The 23118-nt window shown below is 38.3% G+C and overlaps 1 protein-coding gene across 8 annotated transcripts in view; it reads right to left on the bottom strand.

Annotated features, from left to right (window-relative positions):
* Positions 1-1578: 1578 nt before the first annotated feature.
* LOC124233492 (serine/threonine-protein phosphatase 6 regulatory ankyrin repeat subunit B) overlaps positions 1579-23118 on the bottom strand; it is a 291043-nt gene continuing 269503 nt past the window's right edge. For 3 of the 8 annotated variants that reach the window (XM_046650625.1, XM_046650626.1, XM_046650632.1), the window contains 7 exons: positions 20210-20297; positions 13275-13358; positions 12082-12227; positions 11516-11598; positions 9279-9361; positions 8132-8223; positions 4781-5794 (listed from right to left, as the gene is read on the bottom strand). In XM_046650625.1, coding sequence (XP_046506581.1) covers positions 5550-5794; positions 8132-8223; positions 9279-9361; positions 11516-11598; positions 12082-12227; positions 13275-13358; positions 20210-20297 — 821 coding nt within the window. In that variant the 3' untranslated portion in view covers positions 4781-5549. Of the gene's footprint in view, positions 4489-4780; positions 7346-8131; positions 8224-9278; positions 9362-11515; positions 11599-12081; positions 12228-13274; positions 13359-20209; positions 20298-23118 lie in introns of those variants that run through there. The other 5 variants (XM_046650630.1, XM_046650631.1, XM_046650628.1 and 2 more) reach the window with 3 other exon arrangements.

Raw genomic sequence — 23118 nt, 5'->3', positions numbered from 1 at the left:
CTTCTAATGAATAGAATATGGGAAAAATGATGGAACGTCACTTCGAGATTCAGTTAAATAGCTGTGACTTCTGTCTTGCTCTTTCTCTGGCTTTTCTCAGCTTGCTGGCTCTCATGAGGCAAGCTGCCTTGTCAAGAACTGCCCTTGGGAAAGGCCCACTTGGCAAGGAACTGAGGGCAGCCAACAGCCATTGAGGAACTGAAGCCCTCAGTCCAACGATCCATGAAGAACCCTGCCGACAACCATATGAGTGAGCTTGGAAATGGATCTTTCCCTGGCCGACACCATCATTCCAGCTGGTGAGTGACACTGTGGCAGAGACCTGACTAGACCATGCCTGGACTCCTGACTTACAAAAACTGTGAGATAACATTTGCTGCTTTAAGTCACTAAGTTTTGGGGTAATTTGTTATACAGCATTAGATATCTAATGTGTCCAGTCTGCTCTAAACTATGGGAAGCACTCACCTGTGGTATGATTCATGCTTTACAGTCTTCAAAAGTGAGAAGTCAGATTTGTATATTTGAATAAACAGTGAGACATGGCACAGCGCAAAAGCTCCCTGAACATCCCTAGCAGGAGAAACCAACAACCACCACAAAACACTATTTGGCAGGATGGCACAGGGGAGAGAACATCTACAGGCACAAGTTGTGTATTCAGATCACTAATTATACAAATTCCAGCGAGTTGTATAATTTCTCTGGGTTTCGGTTTCTTGATGAAAAATATGGTGATGGGATTGGGCTAGACTCTCAGAACTGCTAACACTCTATGACTCTGTGAGGTGAGGGACTCAGGAAGGCCCCACCCCAAAATCTCTTTCTCATCAGCTGGCAACTCCATCATGAGGAATTTGTTCCTTAGTGCTTCTAGGAACTGTCCCTGAGGTTACTACTAAAGGGAAGAAATTGTGAATGGTGAGACAGATGGAGAGGAAATTCTGTGGATAACTTTAAAAATAGTACAAGAATCTTGTGTTGCTTGGAACCAGTGGAAGGGTAGTGGGGGCAGCAACAAAGATAAGCATGGCTGATTTCACCGTTTTGAGGCCCTAGCCGGCTTCCTCCTTCAGATATATGGGATTTATACAGTTAGTCGCATTTCCCCTCTTACTTTGGCTGCAAGGAAGCTTAGAGCAAACTCAAGTTCAGTCACAGTCACTGTGTTAAATTTTATGGTTCCCATATTTTTTTTTGTATTCTTTTTCCTGTCCTAATTTTTCTACCTGTAGTTTATCATGTGTTTTGTTGCAAGCCAGTCCAAATCCTTCATGGAGAAAGTTGGAGGTATAACTATAATAAACACAAACATACAAGTTTGAAATTTTTTCTCTAATTGCGATGATACAAACAGAAACAGCAAATCTGGAGATACGTTTCTATCTTGATTATATATTTTCAAAATTTAAGGTTAATTTGGGTTTGGCGGGAGATGAAGATTTAAATTAGCAGAATAATTGGTAAAATTAGCATAAATTGGAAAAATTAAAGGCAACACAAATTGCAACAATATTTGTACCGTTTTTATTTGTAAAAATAACCATCTGAATGCACTTCCGTAGCATATTACAGTTATGCACTTCATTACGTTATTAGCATTCAGTAGTTGAAAAAGTATTAAACTGTGCTTGAGAAGATTCAGATTGGTTCAAAGTCACTCACTGAACTAAAAATCATTTTCCTCATTTTTACAGTCAGGACATTTACCAGAGTCATTCAACTCCAATTTACATAAGAAAACATTACAGACAAAATCCCACTGAAATCATCAAACAATACTTTATGCTGTTACAAATATGTTATGCAAAATATAACACTGGCACCGGATTTGTATCATCGTGCTTCGCAAAGATATATTGCACATGCTAAAGCATAAAATACGCAGACAAAACTACCAAAGAAATGATATTTGCATTGAATTTTTAGATCACTGCATAAGAAACGCACAGAATTACATTTTATACACACACTCAGATTGTCACTATCTTAAAACGCTTTTCCCCTATAACACTGACCTATGGTTTACAGTTTGGTAAGAAGAAAGCATTTTAGCACTGCAATATCAAACATAATTCCTATAAAAAACTTCAGCATTTTCATTTTCATTTCAAAGCAGGTAAGAGGGGAAATAGGAAAAAAGACACTTTATACATTCAAAGAAAGGCCGAAATGAAAAGTCACTGGTATTATATTGCTCTGATAACACTCAAATGAAAAAAATACAAAACATTTCACAGAACGTCTTCAGAATATACAAATATAAAAAGGCACTCTAACTTCATATCACAAGACAAAAAAGGGATGAGTTCTTCAACCAACGCAACAGATCAGCAAACCAAGTTGCTCAACAGTACAGAGAATGACTAGTGCAGCAAATCCACTCGATGTTCTTGTTCTAGCTTCATAACAAGAGAAGAAATCAAGCAGCTGTTTGCTGCCTAAAGTACCAAAACATACTATGGTGCCCTTTTAGTAGTGATAAATAGAAGTCCCCTGAGCTATTTACTGTAGAATCATAGCAGATTTTAGGCAATTTGGAGATAGTGATGTATTTACCGAGGATCGGCAGACACAGAGCACAGGTAAGTGGATGAAACATGATCCCTGTGGCTGTGATTAAAAGACAATCTAAAAATAACACATTTTGGTAAAAGCACTAAACAACAAGACTCAATGAAAAGCACAATTTTTTCTGTTTTCTTTCTTAGAAAGCCAAGTTGCCAATCTAGTTTTACTTCTAAGAGATGTACTTGAAAAACACAGAACTCATAGTTTTTAAAGTCATTTCTTAAAGGAAAAAATTTGGTCTTGGGGGTAGGGAGAAATAGAAGGAGAGCAGGAGAGCGAGAGAGCGAGAGAGTTGGATTCAATGAACGGTTCTCTAGTGGGCATGGTTTCATTTTGTTCCTTTGTCCTCCTCCTTTCTATCAGTAAGACAGCGGGGTGGGGCGGGGGGAATCAAATCGCAGCTCCATGGAGACAATGTCACCCGGCGTCACTGCTTTGCTGCCACATTCCTTATTCTCTGTGCTACTCTACAGGAGAAATGTTAGCACTGCTTTACCATTAAAGCAGGCATTTCATTTGCTGCTTTAAACGCCAACTGAGCAAGATTTCCATTCACTTCTAGAAAAAGACACGCAGTATCCCATGCTTCTTCAGCACTGGATCTCCCTAATTTTCAGTGTTTTGGTAAAGATAAGGTCATTATTGCTCATCAGCAATTTATCTACTTTTAAAAAATTCACTGTCTCTAAACAAAAAGGACAGAGGAAGGAGAGGAACACAATGCCAAGAATTAAAAAAACAACGGTAGCAGTGTCAAAAATTTTCAGTGAAATTAATACCGATTCTATAAGTCCTTTGAACAAGTTCTCATTTGTGAAGAACCCAACATGAGTTTTTAGTTACATCCAGGATATTAAAAGAGTAAGATTAAAGTCTTTTACAGTTAAATGAAAAATCTAATACTGTATCTGCATTTGATCCAGATATGATAGAACACTGTTTTAAAAATCTCACACTATAAAATAGCAATTTCCAGGAGGAAAACAGAACTGCTTATAAAACGTCAGAGAAAACTGCCCTAAAGCAACCTGTTTCTTTCTTGTCTCTCCCTAAAGTGGAAAATAGCACTTGAGCTGGTGATTTTTATTTCTCCTCTTGGTATAGGTGCCCACACACAGGCATAGTTTCCCATTGGGTTACCGAGACCATGTGAGACTTTCAGTGGATTTAGAATAATTTCTGTATCTTTCTTTGGGCCACCTTTGTGCACATGATCCACTTCAGTTTTCATCTTGCACAAGAGCGTAAGTACTGCAGTGTCCTCGAAGCTCTAAGGTGGCTACAGCCTGGGGCTCACCGATGGATGGGTGTTGTACCTCACTCCAACGTATCTGAAGAGCTTGAGGGTTGGCTGGAACCTTAGCAGTGGATACGCTGGGCTTGGCCCCAGGACTGCTGGCCAGCCCAGGCAGGGTCCTGTGTATTTTTCTGCTTTTTTGTTATTCCAAGTAAGACACATAGCAATTAAAATAGAGAACAAACAATGGATGTTTCCTCAGCATTTGTTTCATTTCAAATAAATAGAAACACATTTACATCAAAAGTATATGAACATTTTCTCTAGTTTGGCAAAAAAATAAGCCGTGGTCAACACATCATCAGTTACAAATGTTAAGCCATCAACTAGAAATCTGTGTCATCAGAAATATAAAATACAACAAAGACTGTTACGCAAAAGATTACATTTTAACTCCATAGAAAAGCTACTTCAGTTTTCACTTCCATTTTGAAGGAAAACCATTTGAATCTTCCATTTTAGACTGAAGCATTTTGGTCCTCATGTATAGCTGGTTGATGAACGACAGACATATATATACATATATGTGTGCGTGTATATGTGCATAATTTTTAGAGAGTCTCATTCTTCTTTTTGCACAGCTATTCCAGGTGCAGAACGGGGTCCATTTGACCTAGAAGCTTTGGCAGAGGGAGCAGACACAGTATTCACCATGTTGATTTCATCATCAAGCAACCGTCAATTGGCTTTAATTTCCATGTCACCCATTTCTACCTCCTGCTTTCACTTTCCTTCTTCCCTTTGGCAGTCACACTTTGACTCACTTGGCATGACCTTGACTGAGAAGCTCATTTAACATTTTACTATTGATAAACAATGCTGATGGTTCTGATGTTGTTAAACGTTAGTACTTTGATTTAAGAACGAATTAATAAAGGGTAGTTTCATAGTAAATTTGCACAGGTCTCAAACTCTTGGTGCAATATAATTTTCATCTGAAATGTTATTAGATTTGGACTCAATCACTCGGGTGAAAATTAGTCACAGGTTTGTTATGGGGAGCACTGGGTGCCATATGTGTGTTAAATGAAAAAAACAAGTTCCATTTTCAATGAATTTTTCTCTTCATCTGGCACCTTTAACAAAAATCCTCAGAAAGAAGTTCTGGATATTTAAGTGCTTACTATAGAGAGGATATGAATAATTGGACTCCCTTAAAAAGATTATTACAGGCATTATTTCTCAAGATGAACACCTCTTTACCTTTGGCTTCTAGTGAGGAGGTAAACATCAAAGTGAGAAGAGCTTTGCGGCATTCCCTATCCACCCGTCCCCCGCTGGGGGGACAGGAATGTCACACTGATATACTTCTGAGAACTCACTGCCAAGTGAGTACATGAAAAAAATATCTATAGAGAATAGCTCCCTCTCGGTGCATTATCCCCAAAGAGAAAGAGTTAAATGCATTTTTTATTCTTTACTTAAAGTGAGAGGTAGACTTTCACAGGAGCATCTTAGATCTAAGGAAAACATGAAACAAATCAAAATCGGGGCCCGTCTGTGTGAGTGCTCTGCCCTCCAGCCTAGCTGCCCTCCTTCAGTTTGATTAATTCCTTCTCTACTGGCTTCTAGAGGAAGCCTGGGCCCATAATAATACTTGAATACAACATCAACCTGGAATTCAAGTTTCTTTCCCTTCCTCCAACATGGTTGAACAAGGAAAAGCTTCTACAGTCCAAAGTCAAAACGTTTCGGAATCAGAATCATTTTCATTGTACCCATCCTCCGAGCCTACGTTGTTACTGCAGAGGCTAACCATGCTACCCAGATTGGAGAGGGTCGTCCTGCTCAAATTGTCTTTTTTAAAACAAACGAAGTTGACAGCCGTCATTGCACTGGAAGGAGATAAAGTCATGGTAGCCAAAATGAGGGCCAGGCAGTCAGCCACGTCTTTGTTAGGAGCGCAAGCCAGGGCCGGGGTATGACCTGGGCGTAAATGCAGACAAGGCAGTGGTTAGTCCAGGAAATCCAGAGGCGGGTGAGCATTCCACAGTACATCTCCTACGACCTCACACGCGGAGATGTATGTCGAGTTAGAAATCATGCCAGGCAAAAGGAAGAGTTACTTCCACAAGTCATGCTGGGGGTGACGCTGGAGGGGTTGGGGGGGGAGACATTTTATGGAGGGGTTTTGGGTTTTGTTCAGCTTACATGACAACAACAAGCACTATATTGTCCGAAGTTAGGCAGGATTCCAGTCTTCATCTAGTGAACAGAGACACGAGGGGCTGGGGGTGGGACACAATTCCACAACAAACAGCAACAGGACAACCAGGAAGGTGTTTCCAGTTGAGAGCACAGGCACGTGGTGCACTTGGGGCTGGGGCCAGGGCACTCTCATTCTGAGAACAAGGACTTTCCATTGCAGGTAATCGTGTGTCCGATTAGAAAAGACACAGAAAACCAGATGTCTGTAAAAGTGAGTCAGGCAGTTTTGTCACTTTATATGTACTTTATAGAAAGTATACACCAATTAACTTGCTCTAGAAAAATGGAATCATGTGAGCAGATCAGACACAGGAAGGCACTGGCTGTTTGTAATTAAAAATGTACTCCCATTTAAAGGAAACAGAATTTAAAAAAAAATAGCAACACCACCAACCAAAGTCCCCAGTCCTCAATGGAACAGATGTGAGAAAATTGCTATGTTTGCCGTAGAGCTGTGTCATTCTCTCTCATTTAGACTTGATGGGTCCAGTCCAGAAAAGAATGCTATCTCAACGCATAGAGTACCTGCCATGGGAGGTAGGTACATTCTTTCATTTAATTGTTATCCGTATCCACCTTTTGTTCTACTGGCCTGAAAGGGTTAGCTGTCCTCTCTGCTGACCACAGTTCCTACTCCCACTCACTCATTTATTCAGAGGAACTGGCTCAAAAAACCTTTACTTTTTGTTGTTTTGTTTATTAGCACCTGACCCTCGTCCTGCCCCCCTTAACAGATTATTCCTCTCTCTGGTTTGAAAACCAACAAGAATGGACAGAGAGCTTAACACTCCATTCCACAGAGGTCGGTGATGAGTAAAGGCATTGGGATTGTATGCTGTACAAAATGGCCCCAAATATTTGCAGGCCTTGGGGTGCAGCTAAGCTCTGAGACAGGCCACAGTTCCATGGCCCAGGGCTCTTGTTCCTAAGGTCACCATGGGCTGGACAAGCCTCAGATGCAGCAGACTTATACAGGAGAGAGGCAAAACTAATTTATTCTGGTCTCTTTGATCATTTTGGAGAAAAATTGTGGGCCTCTGTATGCCTAAGACCTACATAGTGGTGATCAGAGGGCATGGGAAGGTAAGGCAGGAAGAAAGAAGACGGAGAAAGAACTTTCTGTGCCTCCTAGATGAGTCAGGTCGGGGACAGAGCAGGGTACATGCCAGGATAAATGGGGCTGCAAAACCAAAACTAATAGGAGTTAGCTACTGATGTCATGTGGCTGCTTACTTCCGAGAAATAGGCATGAGCTGCTAATTCCAATACCTGTAATAAGCAGTTAATTGAGTTATGTTAATACATTTTATTATAATACTTTAATTAAATGCCAAAATTAATGCCACGTTTTAAAAAATTACTTAACTCATAAATATCCAGAAGTTCCTCTTTTGCTCCCCAAGGTTAATAGGCATTGTGCTTAAAATGGTAGTTTCATACAATTCTAGTGTTCATTAACTATCAAAATTTCTTAGGAAGCAGAGTAGAAAGCTTCTGTTAAGAGTTAGTTCACTTAGAAAAGGCACATTATATAGATCAAGAGAAGCTTTCAAGCCTAGATGTTAATTAAAAATGTTTACTCATGTTCCCTAAATATCCATACTAGGAATATGAGTTCTGATCTGTTCTTAAAAAAAAAAAAGGTTTGATCTCAGAATGAACTGAAATACGTAGACCTAGGCTTTTCTTTGAGCCCTGGAGCATGCACTAATGATGTGTGATCCCTAACTCTTCAGCGTATGCAGTTAGAATTGCGAATGCCAAGTTGAAAGCTTTTTAGTGTGTTTAAAATATTTTAACCACCAAGCTGAGGAGTTAGAGACCAGCTGCTGACATTACATGCAAAATGGAAGGCACCGGTGGGCTACAGGTGGACTGTGTGTTTTGTGAAGACAGACAGAACAAAGCATCTTGTTTGATTTCTCACACACGGGGAACTTCCATAGGGGAGAGAATCCTTACTACCTTTTTAACTAGCGCCTATCTTTCTCATTTTCCTCTGGCTTCACAGCATGTGGAAGGCACCTGCTGGGACTGTTCAATTTTTCCACTTACCATTTTCATCCACGGCGAGGACACAGGCCCCTTTTGCCAGCAATTCTTCAACCACCACCTTCAAGCCGTTGCGGGCAGCAACGTGCAGGGGGCTGAGAAAGGACAACAGCAAGCGTCACTTGTGATTCCTATTTGTGTGAGAGTGTGTCATTTTGCGTTGCTAAAAGGAAGAAAGTACTTAAGAACCTATAAATGGTACATGAATCTTTTTACTTTAAAAAAAGATATTTGTTGACCAGATCTTTTCCAGATGCCAATGATGCAACTGTTCTCCTGTGTTGGCCCAGATTTCTCTGCAGATATTACAAATAGTCTGCATCTCAAAAACCTCACTGACAGTAAATAGGAAGCCGGAGGAAGAACTCAAGCTCTGGTGTGTTTTCTAGAAGGTTCTTTACCCCTTGCTTTCAAATACTCCAGCATTTGAATCACTGTTTCACACAGTTCATCAATAGAAGTGGTATTAATAATACTGATATATGTAATCTCAAACCTTTATTATTACTAAATGCACTGAATAATATTCTATTGAATTTAGAATTCGTTAAAGAAGAATGTCAAACCCAGTCTCTTCTGCTTATACATTACTTCAGAATCTTAATGAAAAAGAAATCTTAATATTCTTTTGCCCTTAAAACAAATGTGTAAGTAATTTCCTAAAATGGAAAATGAAGTAGCTTTTAGGTCTTTCACGCTGAGGATTACACTGAATTATATTAAAATATAATTAAGACAAATAGCATAGAAACTCTTCAAATATATTCTGGGAACCTGATTTATAAAACTGTCATTTTCCAGTAAGAATACATAATGCTAATACATTCATACAAATAGTTTCCCCAAATATGTCATCTCGTAAGATTTTCTAACAGCCCACTAAATTTTTAATATTACCATAGGAATACCAGCAAAGAAAAACACAGGCTTCACAAATTTCTATGAAGGCATATCAAAATAAACATTCTAACTAGAAATGCCTAGCATGGTCAGCATTTGTGTGACTGTCAGCTTCATGAAGGAGAAGCCAGGTTGTGCCTTTCACCACTACATTCCCCAGCTCTAGCCTGGCACACAGCAAGCTCTGAATGTTTTTTGAATAAATGACTATGAATCTGGGTCTGAGTCAAACTTCAGGAGCCACACTTACGTCTGCAGTGCATTATTTTTTGCATTAATAAGGCTCTCATCTTGTATCTTGTCAAGTATTAACAAGGCACATTTTTCATGACCCTAATAAAGAAAAATAATGATAAGAAACATAGGACAGAGACACAACAGTTTCAGAAAAGTCACTTCATTATGCTTTAAATTTAAAATGAATATCCTCTGCCTAAAAACATTTTATAAGGTTATTTTCTGAGTAATTCTTTTTTCTTGCAAAAAGCAAATAGTTAAAGGGCCCCAGATTCTCAAAGATTCTTAAACCCTTAAATCCTTCAACATTACTTTCTAAACATAAGTCAAGTCCCATGTCCTTCCTCAAACCTTCAAACAGCACTTCGGTGATCCATCTCTCCTTGGGATTCCCATCACACCTCGTACCTGTATCACTCACAGTTGTTTACCGCCTTACACTATGCAGAGACTCTTTTTCATGAAAGCTCATTCATTTCTTCCTCCCCCTTCTGGGGGGAAATCTCTCTATATCTTATGACAACAGATGATTGATAACTTTTCAAAAATCAATTGAGGGGCTGGCCCCGTGGCTGAGTGGTTAAGTTCACACGCTCCCCTTTGGCGGCCCAGGGTTTTACTGGTTTGGATCCTGGGTGTGGACACTGCACCGCTCATCAGGCCACACTGAGGCGGCATCCCACATGCCACAACTAGAAGGACACACAACTAAAATATACAACTATGTACTGGGGGGCTTTGGCAAGAAGAGGAAGGAAAAAAAAGAAGATTGGCAACAGATGTTAGCTCAGGTGCCGATCTTTAAAAAAAAAATCAATTGATCAATCAGAGACCCTTTCAAGATTTCAGGCCTAGGCCCTATTAAGGAGTCATGGCTTCCTAAATCCTTGCTACTCAAAGTATAGCCCGCAGAAGAGCAGCATCACCTGGGAGTTAGAAATGTTGAATCTGAGCCCCACCACAGACCTACTAAATTAGAATCTGCATTTTAACAAGAGCCTCAAGTGATTTATTTGCACAATAAAGTTTGAAAAGCACTGCACATATACTCACAAAAACACTACACCTTGAAATGAACTTCATGAAACTGAGCACTTTTTGTGGTTTCCATGGGCTTCCCAGAGCATGAAGTGAGAAAAGGCAACCAAAGAAAGGAACAGCTGAGACGTCCGGTACCACTGGGTATTCATAACACCTTTAATACTATAACTATGTTGAGATAAACCACCCACCATCACCGGTATCAAGTGGCATCATACTTAACGCTTTATAAGGAAGACCCTTAAATACGATTTTAGAAGTGTCCATGGAGTTTTGATTCTGATACACTGCTGGTAGAGTGTAACCAGCTGTGACCTTATTAGGGGGAGATGTGGTCTTAAAAATGATCATTGCCTTAGACTCAATAATTTCACATTTAGGAATTTATTTTAAAGGAATGAGTAAAGATTCTTAAAATAGAGATTTCTCTACAATTAGCATTATTTATAGTAGCATATATGTGAAAACAAGCAAATGTCTAAAAACAGGGGATAGGTTGAATAAAGGATGGCACATTCCTAAGGTGGAATGGTGCACATCTTCTAAAACACTATAAAATAGGATGTCTACAAGAAAGATATTCATAGTATATGATTCGGTAACAAAAGCAGGTTATAAAATAGTGTGATCCCACTTTTGTAAAATCATATATTTTTACACATATCATTTATCCTTTATGGAAGCAGGAACACTGAGCTACATGTGAACACAATGCTATTAAAAAACCCCACACATTCTTTGCATTGAACCATGCACCAGGAAAAAAAGGGAGAGGGTGGAAGTGCACATGAACACATTTGCCTCATAGAAGAGTATTTTTTGACTGTGTTATTACAATGTCTTCAAATGGAACAAAATGAAAACAAGTGGAACTGCATATATTTTCGAAGCCATATAACTAAAGTCCTAACCTGTGTTTAAAACCAAAATGTGGTACTACAACCATGGAGACAGATACAGTGGCAGCACCAAGACAGATTGGAGCAAGAACGCAAGTGGCCAATGCCATGACAGGCACACCCTCATTGCCCCGTGTGGGTCTGCCCTTCGCTTCTCCCCCTTCCATTCCACTCAGTTGACAACATCCTGGGAAAATGCATATCTTAATTAAGAGCCATGATACACACAACTGAGACAGACAGACAGAATTTAAGTGGTATTATTATTAGTACAACACTAAGTAACACTGTTTCAAATTCATTTACATACTTTACTACTAGCCAAATGTAAGGGTGTGTTCAAGTCCTTATCCTTCACAGTCAGATCAGCCTGGGCACTGTTCACCAAAATATCTACAGGAAAAGCCAAAAGAGAGTTACTTAGACTAGACGCTAATTACACGCAGGCTGAGGAGGAAGACACTAGAGAAACAATAACATATTTAAATTAGTACAGCTCACATAATCATGTTTAATGTTTTTAAAGAAAAAGGAGCAATCTATTGTCCTATTTATTCTATCCAAATGCAAAGGCTATAGGCATTAATTTGAATTGTCTTTACAGTTTTGCTATTTTCAGGTAAATGATTCTGTTGTTATATTTGGTTTCTAAATGTTGAAAGATTTCACTGCAGAAAGTTTGGCTCACTTTGACAAGGTCCTCCACTAATCAAGTTAACAGGGGACTGAGGTCAATTAGCAAGTAGAATCAGGTGGCTTAAAGACAATGTTGGTCTTTTTTACATGTATATACCAAGATAATAACTGATATCTCAACTTTACACAACTTTAGTTTTGGATAGGCACACATGTGAAGGCCACAAGTCGAGCACATACCCACAGCGCCTGCCTGCCCATTCTCAGCAGCCATCATCAGCGCTGTTTTCCCTGAATTGTCTGCTGCGTTCACTTGAGCGTTGTGTCTCAGAAGAAGCTGCAAGCACTCCACGTGATCAGCAAAAGCTGCAGCATGAAGCGGTGTCCTAACAATTTAAAACAAATAGGATTTTATTTTCCTTTAAAGGTAACACGCTCTCTTTCTGTACATGCCCGAGAAACATGTTCATAGTGTCATCCTAGGGATTTAAAACTTACCAGTTTACAGAGATAATGATCAGACCCACTCTTAAGTCCACTCAGGGTGGACACTGAAGTGTCAGCTATGTGAATGGCACCCCCTAGATTTGGGAGGTGTAAGTGGTGGCCCTGATAATGAAATTAGCATCTTTACTGACCCTTTAATCTTGAGTTCCAGTGACTTCTCTCTCATCTTTGATAAAGATACTTTGAAAAATTAAACCTTAAATTTGTAGGTAATTGGATATTTAAATTTAAAAAAACAAGCCCACATCATCTAATGTGGATAGTTGATTTCCTTGGGAGGACAATTTGGTATTATTTATCAAAATTAAAAACTGTCAATCTCTTAACCAAGTGATTCCACTTCTAGAGCTTTATCTCCTAGATGCATTTGGTCATGTGAACAGACACATGTGCTAGATTGTTCACGCATCAGTCTTTGAAGTAGCAAAACATTGGAAACAACCTAAATGTTCTTCAGTATAAGGCAGGCTCATTAAATCATAGTATATGCATTCAATGCAATAATATGCGCTTTAAGAAGAATATGGTGAATCTCTATGTTCTTGCATGGAAAGACTCCAACATACACTAAAAGCAGAACTTTGCTATAGAATGTTCCTGTTTGCATAAAAAGAATATAAGCATACATATTTTTATATATGTTTGTAGCCATGAATAGAAAATATTTGGGAGAATATAAAAATTTGGAAAGAACAGTTTAAAGTGGCTTTCACGGTGGAAGAGGCTGGGGCTTCTGGGTTAAGAGGGTAATTTAATTATATACCCTTTATTGTATTTAATTTTTAAAAACCATGCTTATATACTACTTTTTCAATTGAAAAAAAATAGATGTATGGCTACTCTGCAACCACAAAGCAAAGCTGAGTGGTTCATCAAGACAAGAAGATTCATCAAGACAAGAAGCATGCCATCTTAGGATCACTTACCTCCCTTTGTCATCTCTACAATTGACAATACTGGAATCTATGGCCCCAAGTAGCAATGATGCACAATTCTCATGGTCATTTATTCTAAAATGAAAATTGAATTTAAATTTTAAAATCTCTCTCTTTAAAAAATTATATTCCCTCCTACTCCATCTTCCTATGCACTATATATTTAACAATCCAACGCATTAAAAAAACCTGATGCAAATATCTGTGGTCTATATTCTGGTAAAATGATTATGGAAGACAATTTAGGTCATACAAATAAACTTAATTTAATATATCATGAAGTGGGTAGTCTCCACTCTCAAGAGTTCGGAGAACTGCTTGCTTCATGAAGCGTTAAATAAAGTTTGTGTCACTTAAATAGTCTTCTTTAATCATTTTAAGAGTTTTGGTGACAAGGATGGGATCTGAAACTGACTACTAATGGCCTGTGGGACGAGACACATGGGCAATGTGCCCAGTGAAGTCTTTGAGTTCACCATGCCTCTCATCGTTACCACGCGCCGTGGGAAGTCACGCTCAGATTTGAACTCTGCTTCCTTGCGTGGAGCTCTCTAATCCAAACAAACTTGATCCAAAATTTTTTAAAGGAAAGAGGTTTATTAAAGTTCCCAGAAAGGTTCTGGGATCCTGGAAATGTTCCAGGACAGTTCCACAGCAGGTGGCAGCAGCTAAAGGACTAACAGGGACCTCAAGGTAGGTCCAGAACATAAACCACTATGGGACTTGGGGAAATAAATCAAGACAAGAAATTCAAACTGTTTTGACCAATGGCACCTCAAAATCTAAATAGGCACAAGGTGGACCATTAAAAGCCATTAGGGCGTCCTCCACTATAGAGAAATCTTCTCATGAAAGGAGTAATAGATCTATTGTTAATATGAATCCTGGGAGCCAAATCTGCAAAATTGATGCGCACAGGTCAAGCACTTAAAAGCTCTTAGAGTTCTTGCCACCTAAATTCAAGACTCTTGTGCTAGGATAAGTTGGTCATTTGAAATCAGCTGGGATACTGGAAAAAAGATTGTCCCGGAAGCTTTTGTGTAAATCCTTTGGCACCAACTCAAATGCCCCATAAATACCCTCAAAGGAGAGCCTCCATAATGGCCCCTCCCAGGGTTGAAAGGACTCCACAGTGTTCTCCAGTAAACTGATACCAGTTATTCCTTTAAACAGCCCAGGGGAAACTAAAATTAAAATTAATGGAAAAACCATGCCAAATTCTGATAGATACCAGGGCTACACTTTACTTTAAGCCCCACTCATTCTGGAGCCTGCAGATGAGATCCTGGGAAAACCAGCAGAAGCTGGCAAAGGGTGAGAATTCCTACCAGAGTCGGCTCTCCCAGATCTCTGTAGTGCCCAGTTGAGAGAGAAAGGTAAATTTCATGTTGTCCCTTCCTTTCCAAAATCAGACTATTGTGAATTTGGTTTTGAGATACCCATTGGTTAGTGATCCTTTTCTCTTCCACGTACAGCTATTGTCTTCTTGTTTGTCCTAAGTCCTTTCTTTTGGCTATTTTTGGGAGTGACTCTGGATCTTGGGAGGGTAGTATCTTTTGTACCATCTTTGTGGATGCCTCTTGCATCCATGGGATTGTTCAATATTGCCAGGAATATTTATTGTTTGTCCCAGCTGAAACTTGACAAGATATTTGAAAGACTTTTTATTCTTTTTTTTAAAGAAGCTCTATGGTCAGAAGTTGGCCAAATTGGAAGTTGATATTCAGAGCCTGATAGGAACTTCTTTTCAGGCCTTTTCCCCTAATTGAAAATGAAATTATGTACCTGGAGTGGTGGTGGTGGAGGGGACATTCCAAAGACAAACAGCTCTAAATCTAGAACATAGGAATCTTTTGATTTCTATCTTAATTGAAGGACTAATCCTCTCCTTTACATAAGGAGGCAAACTGAAGATAATGTAGTTGGATGGGCGAGTCAACTCCTTCCTTTGAGGAATTAGAATCAACTGTTCTTGTCTTAAAAATTGAGTCTTTCAAGAACAGAAAAAGCCCACCTAACCTTTTTACAAACCCCCAAACCTCCCTGATTCATCTCAAAAGGCTTAGAGGTATTGTAAAAATTCTGGACTTAGGAAAAAAAAGTTCTTCTTGGAGAAACGTGGATTCTTTCCCTGTGCCTTTGAGGTGTAAATATTCTATTCATCCTCTCTAGGAACTGAGAACCATCTCTTTGAAATGCAAACTTCAGGGAGATAATTCTTATCACAAGGAAGAAAGAAAAAAGAAAAGGCTTTTTAAAATCTAGAGGGATGAAAAATCTTAAAAGTCTTCTCCCCAAATATTAGTAAAAAGTTTAAGCTATCTGAGCTGCTAACTTTAATTTATTTCTCTTACCAGAAACATAATTTGGATCCAACTGTTCTTTTAAAACTAGCGAGTTTTGCATTATCATACCTGTCTCATGGCTAAAATTTTAAAAGCTATAAGATCTCTTTCTATGTCTGTCTGTATGTTTACATATGTCTATGTATGTATGTTATAGATAAGTGTTTTTTTCTACCTCTGGATGGTACTGCTAAAATTAATTTGTAAAGAGCTCTATTTAATTGGCTTAAAGAAAATTATGCACTTATATAAATCAAGTATACTCTCAGAAATATAGAAACTAACGCAAATATTTTACAAGTTCACATGATCTAGGTTAATCTTCGGTAAGTAAAAACTAATTTAAGTTTGTTGGTTTCATTAAAACAGGTATGTCTTCAAAGTTATTAGCATTAAATATAACGTGAACATACAACTCTTATTCTACCTAGGTTTACTAAAAGTCAAATAAGCTCATTTATCTCTGTTACACAATTTGTCAGCAAGAAAGATAAGACAATGGTTAGCTGTTTAATATCTCATGAAATTTTCATGTGTAATCTAAACATAATCGTTAAGAACAAGTGAATTAAATAGATGTAAGGAAGATAAAAGTATAAACTTTCCAACAATAATTATGCTTTATGGTATGTCTACTTAAAAATAGTTTTCAAATTTTTCTCTTTTTTTTTGAGGAATATTGGCCCTGAGCATTAGCTCTGTTGCCAATTTTTCCTCTTTTTGCTTGAGGAAGATTGTCGTTGAGCTAACATCTGTGCCAATCTTCCTCTATTTTTATGTAGGATGCCGCCACAGCATGGCTTAACAAGTGGTGCTAGGTCTGTGCCTGGAATCCAAACCTGCAAACTCTGGGCCGCTGAAGTGGAGCGTGTGAACTTAACCACTGTGCCTCCGGGCCAGCCCCTCCAATATGTTTTTGGTAACTTGAAACCTTAAAATTATACTGAGATAAGTTAAATGATGAATATTCATTGGATATCTAGATCATTTGCAAATATGATAAAATACTGAAACATGAATTACTGAACATAGGTTTATCTACTTTTGACTTCCTTTTACAGAGGAACTAAAGATATTTGGGTCTGTTAGTGAACATGTTTTGTGCCACACTGAAAAATTTACTATGAGGAAGAATATACTTCTAGAAATTATGATATGTATTTATAAATTTGCCAATCCATAGAATGCTAGTGTTACAGACAGTACACAATTGCTTAATTCTTAGTTTTCACTAGGAATTAAGGAGTCTAAGGGTTAAGAATTCTAATCAATTGAAACTATTTAGAAATAATAAGGGTGAAAGAAAACAACTGTATATGAAAAATAGGTAAGGAAAGTAGACTGCAATTTTTGGACAAGAAAAGGTAAGAAGGACACATTTTTTGTTTAATGTTATTTTGTTGTTGATGTTAAGGGAGAACAGAAAGTAATTTTTTCCTAAAATAAAATTACTGGTTATTCCAGAATGAGAAAGAGAGGGAAAAAAATAGGACAAAATCTGAATGGATATAAAAAAGTTGTAGTAGGTTTGTGGAAAAGGAATCTTGGGAAAGGAATTTTATGTGTAGCCAAGATTGGAATGGATTTATTTAAGTTTTTAAAAAATGAGTTTTAATATGAAAAGTAAACTAGTGCAAAATTAAAATTTGATTTTCTCTTTGTTGAAAGGACTAAGGTTTTTTTTTAGATTATCGGTCTGCTCAATAAGAAATTGTAAACAAAGGTTTTTCTTTACTTTTTAACTAATCTGCCTGGAAAGCAAAGATTTAGTGTCTTACCAAAATAATTTACTGTGCTTCATGCTGTATTTAACAGATCTTTCATTACTTAAGAAAATCCAGTCTTCTCAACATTAAAAGAGCTAAGGGGTTTTGTTGCTGTTGCTGTTTTTAATCTTTAATCTTTAATCTTCAATTGTCACTTTAGTTAAATGGATAACTAAGTATTGTTTCACAGTGACCTATGATCCTACTTGATCAAGTGTTTTAAAACCTTTTGATATTTTTTTACAAACTTTCCAAAAATTAAATTCAAAATGAAGTCTTTTTGACCTTGAACTAACTTCGGGATTTTCCAGAGGGCTCCTGGAACATCTCAAAAGATTTGTTCTCTTTTCCTTATAAAAAGAAATGTTAAGCTAATTAGGCTTATTTGATGTTAAATTACATAGGAAGCATCAAATAAAAAGTGATGTTTAACTTTCTTAAGTTATATTTGTAGGGTCATTAATATGTTCCAGAAATTGTATAAAATTCCTAAAAAACTGATATATCCTGGTATAATATTATCAGTCATAATTATAGTTATCATCTTAAATTTTGTGTGTCTCAGAAATAACCAAAGTCCTTTGTCAATTCAATTATAATGAACTCTCATCAGATTTTTAACTATAGGGATTTTTAAGTCTTTCGTTATTTGCAGACAGTTATTGTTTTACTCTGATGCTTTTGCAAAGTGAGATTCATGGAAAGGACCCTACCAAGTACTCTTGATCACTGATACTGCTGCCAAATTACAGGTGTTGAACCTTGGGTGCCTATTTCACAACTGTAGAAGGCTCCACCTAACATCTAGTCCTGTGTAAATGCCAGAGACCTCAAAATCAAATGCCCTAGGAAAAGAAGTAGCTGACATGGAAGTAGATTGCTTTCTCCCAAGACGTCAGATCGAGAATGTTTCTTTACTTTCCTCTTTCCCTCTCTGGCCATCCTCTTCCTAATTCTTACAGCATGAAGGTCTTTATGATTCTTTTGTCTACCTTTTGCCTTGCCCCGACCTGTTTATATATCTCAGGCCATTGCAAAGGAGGATAATCCAACCTCTAACCTACTGTTGGACTTGCTACAATGCTGGTGATCCTGTAGTTCCGCCAATCACAGACTTCTCTCTGATTTCCAATGTCTCAGCTTCTCTGAAACAAGCTCACTAGATAAACACTTCTGGGGAAGTAGAGACACAGGTACACGAAATATATCAAAAGGCCAACGGCTTAAAGAAGTATCCTCTTCTTTGGGGTCATTTCTTGATTTATTTGATTCTAGCTGGTTTGGTTCATGAGAACTTTGGCTCAGGAGCATCCTGCAAACCTTAGGAATACTTCTACTATTAATAATAATAATAATCTCCCTGGTCTGTTGCATTCTCTCAAGAGTTTTAAATGTGTGTACACAGCCAGCAGCCAGCCAACAAATGGTCTCCTTCCAAATGGAACAACGAACTTGATATCGTCTCCTGTGAAATATATTCCGGGACCTGAAGAGGCAATGGTCACTGAGAGTAACTTGGAATACCATCTTTGCTCAAACCTCTTGCTTCACCAGAGGTTGACCAAAAAGTGGGAACTGTCAAACTGATCTCAAATTAACCTTTCCTCAGTAAGCTGGGCACCACTGATCCTGGGAAACCACGTCAGCAAAATGAAACTTAACTTTTAGCCTTCATGTTTTTGTAAATGTTCCATCTGTCCAGAAGTCAGCCCATCTATGTAATCAAGCTGTGATTGCCAAGTTACACGGCTGATCGTCCCATTCCTACGATACCTCAAATAACGCCAGATATGTAACCCCAGCCAATCAGATATTTTTATTCTTTCCCTTCCTTGTTCCCCATTCTTTATCTTGGAAAAGCTTCCTGCCTTCTGCCACACTTTGCAGTTCTCTGAACTCTTGAGAGTGAAGACTACTTGCTTCATTAAGTGTTAAATAAAGTTTGTTTATATCACCTAAATTGTCTTTAATCGTTTTAACGGGTCTAATGGCACACACTCTGTAGCCTCCAGCATTTCTTCAGAACCCCGATGTCCAGAAAGGAATTTACTGCATCCACTTACACAAGGCATCATCCCAGGTATTTTGGGAATACCAAAGTGAAAAAGACATGGTTCCTTCAGATTTAAAATCACTCCTACTCTTTATCTCCTACCCCTTCTTTATTGATCCACTTTATGCCTCCAATATCTTTGTAGTCAAATGACCCAGCTTCTCGAGAAGCCCAAAGACAATGCAAAGACAAAGCACTCAGACGAGGGCCCCCAGGCTGACCATGGAAGTCTGCCTTAAAGTCACTGTACTCTCTGAACAACAGCTCACATTCTGAGACTGGAGCAAAATTACATTTACCAAAAAACAACTTACAACATAGAAGATTGGAATTAGAAGATATGAAGATTGGAGAATTATAAGATATGAAAAGTCTTCCTGGTATAAAATGTCTTTCTAATCATCCATAAGCATATGGTTGTAAACCCCAACTTATTTTTAGAATTTGGCAGACAAATGTGAGGTACATCTGAAGAGCTTTTCACATGGTGTGTAATGTGCCCCTCAGTCCACCCCTTCATGTAGTTGCCCTAAGGTGGTACGTGAGCCTCCTTGGAACCATGGCATTTCACAGAAAGCTTCTGGAAAGTCATTAACATTAGGGACCACACTTTGCTATCAGACCTATTGGCCTTTAGCACCAAAATGGAATACATTGGTCTTATTTCTAATCTAACAGCTTTTCCTTCCTTAAAAGGCAATTTCTCCATGTGTAGTTAAAAGAATGAAGGCAACACCATTAACTTCCAGAATTTCTACTTACATTGCACAGTGCAGCGGAGTAAAGGGATTACCGATAAATTCGCGAAAACATTTTTGCTCCAAAAGTACCTCTATACAGTTTTCATTACCTGCAAAGAATCAAAAGAATTTAGAGAGTTTCCAAGAAAGAAATTTTGTTCAACACAATCTATTTTTTTCATTAAGTTGAAGAAATTCTGGCTTATGATTTTTCCTGAATTAGCTAAATGTTCATTCTCCATGGAATAAAGTTCACAAAATGCCAAAATGTTATTAACTATGCTCACAGGTGTTCTGAGACATAACGAAGAAATAAAACAGTGAAGGCCAGATGGTCTGATGGAAAGAAAGAGATAGAAAAGAGACCTCATTTGCAAGCAGAATAGATTCTTTGATACTCTCAGCTCTTGATAGATAGATGCTAACTGATTCCAGTTTGTCCAATTTACAATTTCTCTTTCATCCATGTGAATAGGTTCACTTATAGTTATGCATCCTCATGAAGGGGAGAAGATGTGATGGAAATAAAGTAGTATTTGACAGCCACATGTAAAAGAATGAAAATCAACCATTCTTTTTCACCGTTTACTAAAATAAACTCAAAATGGATCAAAGACTGAAAGATTAGGCCTGAAACAATAAGTCTTCTAGAAGAGAATATTGGCAGTACACTCTTTGACATCAGCTTCAAAAGAATCTTTTCGGACACCATAACCCCTCACATGAGGGAAACAATAGAAAGAATAAACAAATGGGACTTCATCAGACTAAAGAGCTTCTTCAAGGGAAGGGAAAACAGGATTGAAACAAAAAAACAGCCCACTAATTGGGAAAAAATATTCACAAGTTATTTATCCGACAAAGGGTTAATCTCCATGATATACAAAGAACTCATACAACTCAACAATAAAAAATCAAATAACCCAATTACAAAATGGGCAAGGGACATGAACAGACATTTCTCCAAAGAAGATATACGGATGGCCAATAGACACATGAAAAGATGCTCATCATCACTAATCAGCAGGGAAATGCAAATCAAAACTACACTAAGATATCACCTTACACCTGTTAGAACTGCAAAAATATCCAAAACCAAGAGTGACAAATGTTGGAGAGGTTATGGAGAAAAGGGAACCCTCATACACTGTTGGTGCGAATGCAAACTGGTGCAGCCACTATGGAAAACAGTATGGAGATTCCTCAAAAAGTTAAGAATAGAAATACCTTATGACCCAGCCATCCCACTACTGGGTATCTATCCTAAGAACCTGAAATCAGCAATTCCAAAAGTCCCATGCACCCCTATGTTCATCGCAGCATTATTCACAATAGCCAAGTCATGGAACCAACCTAAGTGCCCAGCAACTGATGATTGGATAAAGAAGATGTGGTATATATATATACAATGGAATACTACTTAGCCATAAAAAAAGACAAAGTCGTCCCATTCACAACAACATGGATAGACCTTGAGGGTATTATGTTGAGTGAAATAACCCAGACAGAGAAAGACGAACTCTGTATGACTCCACTCATAGGTGGTAGTTAACATATGGACAAAGAGAACTGATCGGTGGTTGCCAGGGGAAAGGGGGGTCGGGGGAGGGCACTAGGGGTGAAGTGGTGTACCTACAACATGACTAATAACGATGTACAACTGTAATTTCACAAGGATGTTAACTTTCATAACCTTAATAAAAAATAGTATTTGAAATAAGGCAGGTGAAGTTATGTACTGTAAAACACTATATAAGTGTTTAAAATGGCACCAAGAACAGTTTGTGGCAAATAGTATGGGTCCAATAATTAATTTTTTAATAAGTAGAGGAAAGAAGCTTAGGAATTATTTTCAATAAAATGACAAGTAGTTTCCAAATCAACTGAATTTGAGTTAAGTAAGGCTCTAGCTCTGTCTGCTTGTTTGTGATCTTACACAACACATTTGGGATCTGTGAGCCTCAGTTTCCCATATATAGAAAATCAGATTAGGAATACCTGCCCTATCTATGACACAGGATGGCGGAAGCTTTGCTTGGTAAAGGATCTAAACGTGGTTTGTGAAGTGAGGTACAACTGTTAAGGCAAGAAGACAAAGCCACTTGGCTTTGGAACACAGATTGCTATCCTGGAACCTCTTCTTGGCTAAACTCAGTGCTAAATTCGTTAGAGTTCCCTTAATATCTACCTCAGAATGACATAGATTGGACAATGTTAAGTATTAAAATACAATCAAACCTTTATTGCCCCAAAAAGAGAAATGGTGAAACTGCCTTCAGGAGGATTAAGAAGCATATAAAGTAACTAATATAAAAATCCCCTAATTTAATGCAAGTTATACTGTTAGCTTTCCAGCTATATCCAACCCTCACTCAAAAAGTCTCAGACACCTGACCCCTCTATTAGTATGAATCCCGCAAAGGACCTAGCTTAGGGCAGCACCTGCACATACCATTTCTTGGAGACTGTATGAATCTCAGTCTAAGGGTCTGTGTAGGCGGGACCAGGGATCCTTGAGCTACTTTCAATATTTCAAAGTGCTCAGTGAAGGGTATTCTGAGAACAAGGGAGCTTGAACCTCGAACCTAGAAGAAGACTGCACTGGAAGAGTAAATTGCTTAGGGGAGCTCTGCTCCTCCCCTGCTTGTACCTGGAGAGGCCTAAGAACAGAGAGACGGCATCCCCACCCCACCCAACTCCGGGTGAGAGGAGGTGGTCTGTGGCAGGTTTGTCGCCTGCCATTATAATCAACGCCCTTAGTGTGTCTTCCCTTCCTGAAGGTTTTCCAGTGCCAGAGAGATCTCACAGATTGATCCAGGTGGGGGTTAGGGAGCCCTCATCCATTCGTTTGTAAAATAATCACAATCTGCCAGCGGCATGGAGAGAGTGAAACCAATTGAACGAGCAGAAAATTCGGTTCTTATTGAGGCC

The sequence above is a fragment of the Equus quagga genome, unplaced genomic scaffold (assembly GCF_021613505.1).
Source record: "Equus quagga isolate Etosha38 unplaced genomic scaffold, UCLA_HA_Equagga_1.0 203_RagTag, whole genome shotgun sequence".
Taxonomy (NCBI): Eukaryota; Metazoa; Chordata; class Mammalia; order Perissodactyla; family Equidae; genus Equus; species Equus quagga.
The sequence above is the reverse complement of the archived record's forward strand: the minus strand, read 5'-3'. Positions and strand labels throughout refer to the sequence as shown.